At 40.1% G+C, this 15127-nt stretch overlaps 1 protein-coding gene across 1 annotated transcript; it reads right to left on the reverse strand.

The window, feature by feature from the left end:
* Positions 1–1192: 1192 nt before the first annotated feature.
* LOC146161164 (lactoperoxidase-like) lies at positions 1193–12868 on the reverse strand. Its single transcript, XM_083385096.1, has 20 exons — positions 12808–12868; positions 12240–12402; positions 11681–11787; positions 11184–11351; positions 10630–10788; positions 9730–9840; positions 8886–9035; positions 8362–8489; positions 7805–7918; positions 7285–7445; positions 6249–6388; positions 5826–5994; positions 5098–5267; positions 4353–4565; positions 3632–3853; positions 3045–3172; positions 2795–2927; positions 2430–2586; positions 1758–1939; positions 1193–1595 (listed from the first exon to the last, which is right to left on the reverse strand). The coding sequence occupies exons 1-20, from the start codon at positions 12866–12868 to the stop codon at positions 1537–1539; spliced, it is 2895 nt and encodes a 964-aa protein (XP_083241222.1). The 3' UTR covers positions 1193–1536.
* Positions 12869–15127: the final 2259 nt, after the last annotated feature.

Here is a 15127-nt window from a genome sequence, read left to right on the forward strand (position 1 = left end):
TTTTGGCGTAGGATTTTAACCGAAAAAAATCTTGGCATAAATCTTTGGCGGCCACAAAATATAGAATGCAGTCAGGCTGGTTAGCAACATTAGATTTACTAATAACATGGTAAACTGCTAAGAAAATGACCAATTAACTTGTTTAACACTATTCAAAGTCAAATGACTATACTGCTCAAGGTTTAAAGCCAATTTGTTGATGATCAGTGCATCCAAATCTATTTTGACAGGCCCAACATGGGCCCAAAACCAAATAGATAATGTATATACTTGTGTCTATGTTAAACAAAAAGATGCCCTTTTGAAAATTTGGTGCAACAAGTTAACCTAATGTTTTTTGGACGCACTAACAAATTCGATTTTCATTATTGACCAGAAGTTTATTTTGTCAAAACCTTAAAACAGCCACTTGTATTTCACAGATTATGCCTTTATTTAAACCATTTGCAAGTTTACTTTTCCACATTTATTTTGCATTCAGGTATTGGTGAAATTATATGATTGATTGGTTAAACAGGCCAGAATGTAAACATTCAATAGAAAACGCCATGGTTGCCTTGCCGCAGCCAAAGCTAAACAATAAGCTTTTTAAACATTTAGATAAAAATGTGTATGAAATGATAGTGTTAAAATACTGTTTTCACTCGTTTTGTTTTATCGCCTAGTCTCAGCATGACTCGTAATGACTGTTAGCTAATATGAAGCTGTTGGTAAATTATGGACCACGTGTTGGTTGGCATAACCTAAAGGTTAAACCTACCTAAAGCTAATCCGTTAAAGAGTGCAATATAAAACAAAAACAATAAGACAACACTATTCCAATTGTATTTTTTGGTTTGAACACGCTTATCCGATTTTAGCACACCATGCAGCAGCAATTCGTGATTTACAGAAATGACTCGGCATATACTACTGTAAGTTCACGGTCTGGTAAAGCTATTTGAACGCCATTGCTTGTCGACTTCGGCATTTTATTCCAGAAAGATCGGTCGAGGTATTTCATACAACAAAGACAGCGATAAATGATTTGCGTCGTATTGAGCATACACTTACTCGTACCCTAATAATTATATTTATTAAACAACAAAAGTTCATATGCCTAATATAAATACGTTTACTCGAGAAAGTCAAATGTGGATTACAATTTTCTAACATTCGAAGTAGCCTAATAACCTTTTTTTCAAGTCAAAAACTCTAGAACAGTTACAACTTCCAATTCGATTTCGCACCGGAAAAGGAACTCATCACGTTTAGGCAGGCTACAAGAAAATCAGCGTCATATTTAAATATCGACAGGCAATCGGACATGTCATGACGTGGTAAAACATGATTTATACGAAGTCCTGCGTTAAAGAACAACGCGTGAAAGAATCTATGAGGTAAGAGTTATTCTAATAACAACCGACGACATTATAGCCAGCAATAAGCGGGTGACAAATTGGCGATATAATAAATACGCAAGATATTGATCGATTCAAGTTTATAAGGTAATTCTGTAATAATACACCTATTTTGTTTCATCCACTATCGACATAGTTATCCCCTGCTGCAACATAGATTGTACTTTTGACACATTTCCGTCTTTTGCTTAGTCACTGAAATATAAAAACGTTAATGGTTAGCTATAATTATATACATTACAGCGTCAATCCTAGGAACAACCAAGCTATAGCATAAACTAAAAAGGGCTAGAAGGCTCGCGACATTCGATTCCCTTTTTAATTACGACCAAGCAGCGATCAGGCCTTTATTCTTACCGTAAGAAGGAATTGCGGCTGCCGGGCACAGGTAGCGCACTTCGTAGTCCTCGCATATCTTGTCGGACTGTTCGTGGTTGGTGCAGCGGAATCCGGTGCGGGGACTTGACTTGGTGATTTCGCCGGTTTGCGATGCCGGCACATGACCGCGAACTGTTCGGGCCTCGATGCCGATGGGGCGGCTGCAACACAAATTCGGAGGTTAATACCAGTGACCAGTGTTGTACAAGTCGTTTTGAAACGACCTGATTAACAGCCGTGTCATTTGCGATAAAGTCGTTTAAGTATTAGTGCAGTAGTGCACGACATTGTCGCAGCAAGTCAAGTAATTTTACTATTAACAGTTTGACAATCATTTTATTAGCAACTGTTTTACGTGTAAAACGGCCGAGAAAGCCTAAACGGAGCCGGAAATTTTCAAATGGAATAAAATTTCATTAAACGTCTGATAAAAATACTGTGTGCAGCTATCATTTAAATAATTTAGTTTTCATCGCAAGCTAAGCTTAAGTCAACTTTTTAGCATACATACAGCTATAGATAGCTATTGTTAAGGATAACGAAAACTCAACATACTACGTATTTAGCTGTTATGGACCACTTGGGATTGCTGACGTTGGCCGGGTGATAGTAAGCTAAGTATTTATAGCATGCTAATGTAGCATTATTTACCTGCAAATACCCCTGTTCCACCTTCGTGCCCTGTACAGATATTCCATGTCGCCGGTGACGTCAGCTGTGTCCGTGCTTATCCAAGCTGACCAGGTGGAGCCCTGTTGGGGGGCCTCGGTCGTGGTTGGAGGGGTGGTGACTACAGCTACTGGGGTATCTATCGAAAACGTTTAGTGTAACAAACTGGATATGCGAAAACACCTTATTGTTAAATTGTTCAAATTATGTATGCTCAAAGGTTACACATATTAAATGGAGTGTAAATATAGAATGATAACCGAAAATCGAACTTAAGTACTATCGCGGGCCGGATAACTCAAGGACTATAGCGATTGTAAATATATAATGATAACCGAAATCAATACCTTCTCCTTTTCTGCACAAGTATCGGACGCGGTAGTCTTGGCAATTTCCAGCAGTCTGATGGGCGCCGCGACACAGCAGTCCCATTTGGGCGCTGAACTCGGCAAACACGTCGCCAGTTTCTCTTGCTGGAACCTATAGAAAAACAATAATCAAATGTAAGGAAGGTAATACTATTTGTAAATTTGAAACGCCTGGTATGTTTGATGCAAGCACAATAGCAGTGTTCTTGTTTCAAACGATATGACTTACTCCTTGGACGGTTTGGGCTTGAATTGCAATTGGTTTAAAACAAGTTTCAGTTGCCGAAACCCTCAGTTCGTCGTCGTCCTTTCTACTGCGGGATGGCGTCGATTTGTCGGACCACCGAGTCCAGAAAACTACGAATAATAGTTGCCCAACGTTTATTTACAGACTCATGGCGTTGATAATGGATACCCTTATAGGTTTGGTCCGCGTTAAATAAAATAAAGTAAAATATGACTTACACATTGGAAAAGTACGTTTCGAAAAATGTTCTAACAAATTGCATATTATGTTAAGTGCTATTATACAAAGGATATAAAACAAAAAAATAAAGTATCATTGCATTTATCTTGTCTGCGTTATATACATTTCAAAGGGGTTAAAAATATCTGCGTTAGCCTATATACAGTGCAAAAAGGCAAAATAAATAAAAATGCTGCCAGTGTGGTCTTCTTTATGAGTTCTTCGCCCCCCTGTTTACATTTTATGCCCCTAGGGCAACGTGGCGGTATAATTTTGGGGCCATTTTACACAACGGATAAATAACGTTTTTGTTTGTTTTTTTACGTGCAAATATTCCTCAGTTCACCAACCTTCTTCAGATTCGATGCGCGGGAAATCGGAGATCCTTATAAGACCAGGTGGGCACTGGTAGCGAACTTGCACCCTGTCGTTTACCAATCGTTCCTCGGTGTCAAGCACCTGGTTGCACACCTCGTCCGGACGGTGACGCAGCAGATGATTCAGCGTTTCCGCGGCAGTCAGCTTAACAGCGCCCCTGGTGGAAGTTGGAAACCAGGCAGTCCACTGAGAATCTGCGAGCGGAATAATATTGGTTTATACTCGGTGAATTAAACCCAATCATCAATTTGTCATAATAATTTTACTCCTAGTTAAACTACTATTTAATTGTACTTATAAATAACAAGGACGCTAATAAATTTAAACAGTCATCAGATATCAATTGAAAAAAATGAAACGGTTGATTTAAAAAAAATCATTCTGCAGGATTGAAACTTACTGCCCCTGAATAAACTCCTTATAACCGTTGTAATCAGCATAGTTAAAAAAGGATGTTCTTATAAAATGTGAATAAATAGTTCTGTGGTACAAAAAGATTAGCGTTATGTATCGATGTGAATCGAAATGACGACGGCGAATAGTAACTTTACAACATATAGCCAAGAAAACTTTTAAAGTTCTTATTGTTTTGGCTTTATTAAAATAGTTGAAAACTCAACTTTATGCTTTAAATACTCAAACCGGGAGATTTCGCTATTTGTCGAACAAGTAAAAAACGTCATCCCTTTATACCTTTCTCCTCGTTCTCCCTGCCGTCCGCATGGTAGCGCACGGGAGCGCCGTCGCGCCAAGCCTCCAAGTCGAGCGTGGGAAAGTCGGAGCAGGACTTCCGGGGATTGTCGCTCGAAACGATCTGCATCGGATTGGCTTGCACGCTCAGCATGTCCGGCGCAATGTCGCACAGGATTCTCGAATAACTGGTCGCCCGGATGCTGGCCAGCTGGTCTGTTTCGAACACGAAGTGAAATATGGGTCAGTCAGTCGCTATAGTCGTGACAAGTGGGTTTTGTAAACATGAATGATAAATCGCGTCGACAGAGCGCGGAGTTTAGACAGGACAGGCAAATGAGCAAATCAATTTGAAAAGCCGCGGGTTTAAAATGACTTGAGTCGCTTACAAACCTTTTTACAAAATTACTTGATAAAGTCCAGTCAAGTCACGAACTCTAGGTAGGCTACACTAAACCAATAAATTACAACTCAAATTTCCGGTTATTTTTCACAGGGTCGCCGCCAAGGCCAGCCTCGAGCCGTCGACGAAGGACATTTAAAAACACAGGTCAAAAACTCTATTTTACTAACTTTTTAGCGTAATTGCAACTTAAATTGCTCCTCGAAGCTAACTAGGCAAAAAGCAAAAATGTTGACTCCCAAGTCATGCCCTCAAAGAAAGTCAATTCATTTATTAAATAATTTAGGGCACAGGGAATTTCCCAGTTTATTGTACCACTATATTTACCAGTGTTCTATAAAGTACCTTCGGTAAAATACTGGAAAACACCGCCGTTCTCGTGCCAGAATCGATCGCCCTTCCTGATGTCCCTGAACTGGTATCCGATGATGCAGGCGAAGGTGGGGCCGATCACGCCTCCTTCTACCGCCGTCTCCGATATCGCGGCGATAAACAGGTCAATGTCGTCGACGTTGCTGCGAAAAAGCAGAGGGGGTTAACTTTGTAGATCAGACTTGTCAACATCTTTGGGCTATTTTAGATTGTTCTGCATAAAACCGAAAAGTACTTTTATTATGAGTTTTACGATCTCCGCCTATTCAAACACTAAGGGTTTGTCTATACGCATAATTCCTTAAACCCAAATTATGAAGGCCATGCGTGAAGTAATGTTATGGCACGATTGTAGCACCATCTCATGTTGCAATACGCAACACACTGCTAGCTTTAACACTTTTTTATTTCCCTCCATAAAAAAACATAGCCATCATGTTATTGTCATTTACATTAAACCAATCGTTTGTAGAAAAACATGTACAATAAGTTTTTTTCAATCCACAACATATAAACGCCAAAATTATAAAGAATTAGTTTGATTTGTATTATGAGTGATTTCACTAAATCAGTAAACTGCTCATGTTTAGTATTGAGTGTAATATTTTTCTTACCGATTAACTGAGTCTGCTAGCTTGCCTTAAGCATGCAGTACACGTTTTTATGACGTTGTTCCGGACAAAAAAGTGAAAAATTCATACCCGTAAAGTCTGCGAAGCTTTTCCCGGTATTCTGGTTCGATCTCATCCAAGTCGCTGAAGCTTCGCGCCTTTTTCAGTCCGCAGAATTCTCTCCATTCGTTGTAGGACGGAATGCCGTGGTCGCGACCTCGCTGTATGTTGATCGCCATCAGGTCCAAGCCATATTGCCCTTCGGGATAATTGATGGTTAAATGTCGACTGCAGCTAATATCTCTCTTATTCCGTGCGCTACGTTTTCAATCCATGGCAATGTGGCTTCCTTATGCAAATTTTGCCTGAATGTCACATGCCTAACATTCGATTTAAATTCTTTATGAAAATTGCCATCGGCGAAAACTAACTCTGAAGTTTGATACAAGGGAAAGTTTACCATTCCTACTATACTACTATATTGGGAAAACAATGGCGCTGTATATTTAATACCAGGCTCAGCGAAGAGAAAGTTTCCCAAGTCTTCAACAAAGGTTGAATCGACGTGCATGGCCGGATCCTTGGTGAATCCACGGGCGATCGCGTTCATTCCACCACCAGTCTCGTTCAGGAACGGTTCGGTGTTGAAGAAACTATAAAGAAACACGATAATTTTTGTAATGGAATTGCGCCAGGTTTCTGAAAAGAGTGTTGTTTTTTAAATTAAATTAAACAACGATTATAGTATGTTAATATGATGGTCAATGTGGCGCAAATATAGATATATTTAGTTACCAATCACGGAAAACAACTCTTGTTATAACAATATCACCGAATCGGTAGACCACAAGTGATTATTTTTTTCTATGTACGAGTCTGGTTTTAATTGGCATATGCCAATTAAACTAAGCATATGCCAATTTAAACTAAAAATAACACATTCAATCATGAATTATGCCTCATGACAAATCAATATGAATAACCTATACACAACTTTGACCGAAGGTATTGATAGAAAAGTTTTGCGTGTATAGACCTTGTATGTATGGTTTGTAAATTAAATGAATTTAACTATAGGCCTACTCCATTAACGATAACCGAGGTTTCGTCGTAGTTTTGTATTTTGTGGAGCAGGTGTGGGCAGCATTTTCTATAGGGACTTTACGCATCTTATTCTAACCGCAACGTCAGTTAATCAGGGATAAAACTAGGATATTTTGCGATTTACACTCAATGGAGGATCAAGATTAACGCAAAGCGCAAAAAAATATTTGCTTTTTCGTAGTTGAATCAGCCAAAAAATATAAAGAATGGCCTCGTGTCCAGTTTGTAAAATAGGTCGCTGGCCGGATTATTTGCGTTGGCGGGCCGAATTTGTCCTGCGGGCCGTAAGTTGCCACACCCCTGTTATAAAGATTGCGTTAGATCCACGGCTCAACCGAAAACGACATTTCAATGATCGCGATAACTCAAAACGCGCAAACATGTCCAACAAAGTTGGGTATTCGCCGCCGAATTTTTCTTAAACACGTAAAATGCAAAAAAATACCTTTCGCGAAGTGTCATAGGCCTTCCTTGTTCTTCATTCCAGCTCGGCTTGGGCCTAGTAAGCCGGTGCGTGATCATGCTGTGGCCGAAGCGGAAAGCGGCAGTCGCGAAAACGTTGGCCGTCGTTCCGTCGTAAGTCGCGTCGTAACCGTACCACAGGCCCTGCGTAAAGTAAACTGCCTTTGAGTATTTATGTTTTAAAACTACTATTATAGGTACCTACACCTGTCTTCTGTAACGAGATTTTGGGTAATCTGACAATAACTTTGTTCAAAGACGTTAGAGTTTAAAAGAAAAAATACAAATTCTCGTAAAATTTTGTTTTGCGGTTTGACAAAGACACACAATTGTACCATTGAAACAATGCCTGGCAGCAACAAACATATTCAAAGACACACATGTCGTTCAAAACAAAAATATTAATTTTCGGACACTTTACGACTATATCTTTGTATGGCTCTTAACCTCGGTTAATCGTTGAAGAGAGCAATGCGTAACAATATCGGTTGATGTGTACCCACCTTTTTGACAAGGTTTAACTGGAAGCGTTCCATAACCTTCGGCCCGAGGACGACTGGCAAAAAGTGATCGTACGTCACGATCTGCTGCAAAGCCGTCACGATTGATCGCGCTGTCTGTAACAAAACACAAAATTTAATTAAATGGATAAACAAATTTATCAACCTAAAATAAACCGAGTCAGACCAGTGATTCTCAAACGTTTCGTTCTGCCACTTCGGCACATGGAGCGTGAAACAATTTTTTTTGTTTGTTTATTTGTATATTTATATCACAAAATCAATTAAATTATTGTAGCTTTAGTAACGATGATTTTGAATGCACATATCTGAAGAGCAATATTTCCCAGTATTTTATTACTGTCATTGGGTTTAGATACTATCGTTGCGACGGTTTTTTATGTTGAAACGACGCACCAAGGTCTCGCAATTTGAGAACCTCGGGATTCGACCAAACGTATATATATTGTTAAGGGCCAGCATTGACTCTTAAGTAGGATGGAAAAGTGTTTTGTCTACTGTAAAGTAGCAGGTTTCGAGATTCCTAAGTGTCAACCAACCTTGAATATGAGGCCGCCTCCCCACTCGGGATTTATCTCATGGAGGTGCCTGGCAATCTGGTTGTGCTTGATCATCCAAATGGTGTGCTGAGTGGCCAGGGCGCTGTTCTCATTCACTCGAGTATCGCCTGTTGAAAACCAAACTCGTTATCAATCTGAAGCAGCAATACTTTTCCAACATGTTCTTAAGCGTTCGAGAGCAAAAAAACGTAACCAAATACCAAACTTTCTGATGACATAACCTGCTGATAAAAGTGTTCAATATCCCCATGCTGATGTCAAGAGTGTTATTTTAGATTGGCAAGGCAAAGTGTATACCGTTTCGTAAGACGGTCTTTGTGTAAAAATAAAAAAAAAGTTCTAATAAAATTATAGATTTTATTTGTAAAATAAATTGAAAAAAAACTGAGGTTAAATATTCGATTTCGGCTGAACAGATTTGGAAACTTGTAATCGTTTACCGTTTTTAAATGACAACGGAAAATGTCTATTAACTCTATACTAGCAATTAACTACATGCTCACCAGCAACAAAGCAGGGCACGTCCTTGGGTTTGTGGATTGCGATCGGACACGACGTTTCTCTGGCGATCGTGTTGTTGACCTCGCTTTGCAGGGGAAGATGCGGGACCTTGCCGTGGTACCTCAACTTTTGAACTTTCAGTTCGCCGATTTCTGCACAATAAAACAACAAAACGGTTGATGGGAATAAACTTCAGATAGACCCAAACGGCGTATTGCAATCGGAATGGACGTTCTAATAAAACAATACACAAATTCTAGGCCCACGTTTAGATGTAACGCCCCCAATCTTTATAATCAATCATGAAAGCCGAAATATCTCATCTAATCGAAGAATCATCGAGCAGCAGTTTATGAATTTCCCGGAAGGTTTGCTTTGTGACCTTCATAGGGGAAACTAACTTTTCCTTTCATACGAGAAAACTAAAACGTAAGCGCAATGACCGTCACAAAAAGACATCCCAGTCGGCTCTGGCCGAACATGCGGTTAAATTTCGACACGAAATTGATTGGCTATAATTGTAAAACGTTAAACCTGAAACCGCACTACTACAAAATACGGTTCATTTAATCATTTCGTATCAACAAAGGTCATCATAACACCATGGACAATTATTCCACTATTTTTACAGTACTAAAACTGGCTAACGAAATCGTTTTAATTGTTTACCCAAATGAGGTCAGCTGGTATCTGCTGCCGTAAGGTTGAATAATAACTTCATTTACATCAGAAGAAAAGTTTTATCTATTGATATGTTGCCCGGTGAAGAAAATTCTAATTTCCATGTTGTGTGAAATGTACAAAGGAAAATAAAGTGTGTAATAATATAAGTAGTGTGGTAGATACCTGACTCAGGGTCCAGAAGCGCCCTCAAGTGTTCTTCCGACTTGCCGTAAACGGTTCCGACGTCTATATAACCGGTGATCTGGTTCAGCTGCTGCCTCACGGTCGTATCGCCTGAGGTTAAAAAATTACGGTTTAAATGCCAACATTTCAGGTATACTACTTTAAAAGCGCTCTAGAATTAATATGAACCCGGTTTGTGTTATGTAACGAAAGAAAATGCAAAACAAAGTGGTCTATAATGTCCTCGCCTTCAGCCATATCACAACAACCATGCAAACAACAGGTCAGCACATTTGTAAAATTCGACTTGCAGTTTTTGGAAGCGAAATTTCGGGATTAATATTGACATCTTTATAGGTCATAATTGCTACCAACATTTGATTAACAATTGTTTTTATCTTTGCCCTGAATGTTTTTTTGAAACCATTACCAAAATTTTGGCCAGTAATTTATATGAATTTGACAGACTTCTGTTCTCAAATCACTTAGTTAGCGTCAGTTTTGCAGCAACAAGATTGGATTAACAAAGCAGGGAATTTTAGATTATTATTAATGTTAGTAGCCTACGTCAGTTTTAACTGAAAAAAAAACATAAATAAGCTGGAGGTGGACATAACAATAAAAACTTGGGGAAAATAACAATCACATACGTTTTTGCCATTAGTCACTTCCAAAACTCCTGTTACCCACCCGTTATTATTCCACTGTCATCCTTCTTATTTGTCGGATTGTAAATGGCCGTGTTTCTCTCATTCTAACTAGGTTAATCAGGTGGCACTATATAATGATTTTCTACTTTGAACTGACGAAGCGCGGTGGTGAGAAAGCTTGTCAAGGTTGCAATACAATTTGTCTTTAAATAGTTCCACCTGATTACCTTATTTGTCGGTTTGTACTCACAGTTGTCGGTGTTGGTGTCGGCCACCGCTACGGCGCGCTTCACCTGGAAGCACTTCTTGCCCTCGTTTTGCCGCTGCTCGTCGCTGACCGGGATCTCGATGTTGATGCACTCGGGCGAAGGATCGTCGCAATCACACATTACCGGCTGCCCGTCTGCGCCTGGATATTATCGTTTTGCGTTACACGTTATTATATGTATGTATTAAAAGTAAGGATAAAATCGTGCACCACCCCAAAAGCACTTATATGTTACTTCGCATTCTGTAGCAGTAAAAAAGTTTGCTTGAAATAGGCCTTGACGATAAAAAAAATGTTTTTTAGAATACTTTAGCAGTTTAGCTGCTTTTATTTGTTGGCAAAAGTACAAGTCAATTTTATCAAAAAGCTTTCTTTAACCTGGGCATGGCATGCAGCCATGGTAAAAAGCTACTAACGGTGTTACGCGACCAATACAAGGTTGGTAACCACTACCGTGTGTCATTGCATATTTTTTACGCTTTTCATACAGCCAACAAATAAAAAAAACTGCCACCATATAGGGCAAGGCCGCTCACCTATGTTGAGCACCGGAGTGCTGGCGATGTCGTGCGCGATGTACTGGCCCCATAGTGGAAGAAGGTGAGTGGCCGAGGTCGAGCGTTTCGACACCGAGTCCGCCATTGTCCTGGATATGAGGCGAGCAGAGGGCAGGGACCGGCCATTAGATCGGGCGCGTGGCGTTCCTGTGTTAAACAAACGCGTCAATTTGGCTTCTGACATGGAGTGCGTGGGCTGCGATGTATATTTTAATGGGGGAACTGATGCCGTCGAAAATTGTGTAGGTCTGCACTGTGAGGATAGTGTGGGCAAACACAGTTTAGGTGCTTAAGCTTCGATTAGGCACGATGTGGCTTAGTGGCCGCCTAATTGTCGCCCCGGGTGTTTTACACGATAGCATTTCGGCGACTTGTGGATCAACTCCAGCGGGTTCACTTGCATTAATATTATCTGCTATCGATTTAACGGCAAATCTGCACTCGGAAATGCATAAATTCAAAAAAACAAAACGAACCTGTTTTGTCGGCGTAAGCGGCTGGCAACAGTCTCTTGTACGACCTGGACGCCCTGCCTCTGTTCTTGTCGACGCGGTTGTTGCAAGTTCCGTCGAACGATACGAATCTGCGTTTCAAAGAAAGCACGTTAGGTAAAGAATGCCACCCAAAAATCACATTGTCATATTAAATGCAATCTTTAGATTGGGGACATGAAGACATCGTATTTCTGGGCACTCAAAATGCAACACGCTGCACAAACAAATTGATAAACATATGCTTTTAAACTAATAACGCCTGAGTTCGACTTGGCACGCTATATCTGTACAAATCAGAACTCTGGTTAACCTTGTATTACAAGTTCATATTGTAATGATACATGGCGTTACTTTGCTGGAGGAGTTTGACGTGCTCCTTTCCGTAAATAAGCAGTAAAATCAAACAGAAAAAAATAGACACTATTAAGAGTTTAATCGCTAATATCAGATTAAAGGATAGTGCCAAGCAAAGTAAACGTTATTTTTTCATTTGTCATAAAAACCTCCAAACAGTGAATTGCCAGGATTATCATTCACTTACTTGTGTTCGTGCACCGGAGGACATTCCGGGTTGCCGAAGCAAGCGCTCGTGTCAGTTGCCGCTGTCGGAATGTCGTCACTAGGTGGCCTCGTGGGGCGCTGCTTCAACGACGGTCGGCGGGAAAAACGGGAAAAGAACGAATCGATATTGGTCAGTCGAAATTCTGTAAACAAGAAAAAATAAACGCTGATCAAATGGTGAAGGGAACCTTTGTTTGCAGAAAAACTGCTTTGCATATTTAGCAACCTTTCAACATTCAATTGTCTACTCCAAAAGCGGTAAACGTAGAGCAAAATCCAACTTAGGGCGGTAAAACTTGTTGTACGTGACCTATGTGAGCTTTCAACACCATGTACGTTATATGGCAAAACTGTTACCACGCCATCGTACATCCAGGTTACAATGGTTTAGAAAAGCTCTAATAACATGGTATGTTGAAAATGAATAAATAGTTATTCGAAACGTTCAAAATAATACCTACTTCTGTATGGGCTTTGATATTCCTACTACGTCTAATAACATATTTCCGTGTAATCCAGCGCTAGTGTATGCACACTTTGTGTTTTACCTGTGGCGAAGCAGCAATGCAGCAGTGCGCAGCAGAGACTTAGAACAAGAAATGTCTTCATTTTGTCGTGAAATCTTTGCCTGTATAGCCTTAACTTTTCCAAACTTGATGCCAAGTGGCGAATGGTGGTGTCCACCTGCCCCCGCGCCAATATATATCCGACAAATTAAATCGAACGCGTCACGTTTTCGCCGTAATCGCCGCTCAACAATGCGCGTTGTTTATGCGACCAGGATATTTACTAGTTGACGCAGCCGCTCATTTCGGCTAGTTAAGGGTCCGATCGGTTTTGGTGGCGGGCCTCCCACAATCAGCAATTATCCCAAATTGCTGGGAGCGCAGGCCAGACGATGGCCGCCGTCGCCCAACATCCAATTTACAAGAAACAACACGTTCCGGCATGTCGCTGATTACGTTTTAATTGAACGGCTCGTCCTTCGACGTAGAATACGTCACAGTCTACGACAGCCCTTTCCGTAAGGCCAGGAACGCAGAAAATTAAAGTGTTGTTGTGCCGATGTATATTTAATCGTCTACTTTCGGGGCTAGTGAACGTAAAACACGGTATCGTTTACTAGGACGAGGTGAAAATCCTCAATCCAATTTTAGTCGTTATCACAATATTTGGATCATGGCATTTCTCGTCGGTAAAGGCTAATCCAAACCAAACAGCAAAAATGTACGGCTGGTAATGTACTTTAAATTAGTCCTATTTTAGAAATAAATCATATTTGTTTATTTACAAAATAAGACATTCCACAATTCTTGACAGGGATTCTTAACCTTTTCTTTAATACCCTTGGGGTATTTAGAAGAGATATTGAGGAATTGTTATTCGGCTATTCAAACCTCAAATTTCTAGTGGAAATAGAATTCACAGTATAAAAGTCGACTATATTACAAAATAATAAATTATGAAAATCTAGAGCCGATGCCCAACGGCATGTTGCGATTTGTTTACATCATGCGGTGAACGGCATTCGCGATCGGAACACGGTGGAATAAACTCCGCCATTAAAGGTAGACAAAGTCGACAAAGATTAACAATGAGGCCAGGGAGTTGTTTCGTAAAACGTTTAGCAATATGTACTGAAGTAATTGTTTGTTGTAGTTGTAAACTAAGTAAGCGGAACACCTTAAAATTTTAACTTGCTTTATTTATATTGTTGGTATTTAGATAAAACATGTGTGACTCCAGTACACTATAACTTACACTTCGTGTGATACTGTTGCACAGGGTCTCATCTAAATTTCGAAGTGATTGCAAGCTTTCGCGCTGTTGGAAGACAAGGATATTCAATTAAAAAACACACATTAAAAGGATTTGATTTACACTAAGATGAAATCAAAGTATGAGTTGCATACCATTACATAGCGTGGTAGGCCCAATAAGATTTTAAGTTTAAAAGGCAAGACGGATCTAAATCTATACACTAGCCTAAAGGAATCACATACAGGTATAGGCCTATAAATATTTGTGAATTAACCCCCAGATAGGAAGACATTGGTGTGCGTTATCGACTCTGTAAGTTGCGCGTGTATTCAAGTTCACAGACCAAGGCTCCTGCGGCTTTAATAACAGCAAGCGAAGCAAATTTAGGTTTGTGTTTGTCTTGGCATTTAACGAACCGTCCCACCACCTCGCACGCGGTAAATGTTCGCTGTGTATTAATAGCCTGTGCCCAAATTGATTTGGACAAATGACGAGCGCAAGTAAGTTTTACGCACACCAGAAGAGTGCACTACGCAAATTGTGAAAGAGCATCATAACACTTTAGGGCTCGTCAACCAAATGACGTCAACCAGATGATTAGCCCTTGGCCGAAAGCCAACAACTTTCCCGAGACGTTTTGTAGAAGAAAAGTGCGAGTCCGTCACCTTAAAGTCGATTTCCTGGAGCTGGAGACGCCTGTACCGCCTGCGTATAATACTAGTTTAATAACATCAAAACGATTTGCTTTGGTCGGGCTAAAATTCTCGCCGCCGGCCAGGATGAACACATTCCGCGTATTTTGTAATAACCTCGATTTAAGTGGTAGAACAAAATCGATTAACTACATAGTTGCGATGTCCACTAAAATCAACTTTTAAAAATAACATAGGAGAAAACGACTAAGTGACGGACGCTTTTTAATAAATATGGAGATTTTTGCCCTAAATCCCTTAAGGAAAGTTTTCTTTGTTTGCCGTTAGCGTCTCTTGTGGCCGAATGGCGCGTTACATCGGCTTTCTCTACACCATCCTATTTAAGCAGCAATTAAACCGGGTTTGACATTAAGTTGAGGACATTAATTCAAGTGCAAATCTAATTGGTCTGCCT

The sequence above is a fragment of the Ascidiella aspersa genome, chromosome 3 (assembly GCF_963924565.1).
Source record: "Ascidiella aspersa chromosome 3, kaAscAspe10.2, whole genome shotgun sequence".
Classification (NCBI taxonomy): domain Eukaryota; kingdom Metazoa; phylum Chordata; class Ascidiacea; order Phlebobranchia; family Ascidiidae; genus Ascidiella; species Ascidiella aspersa.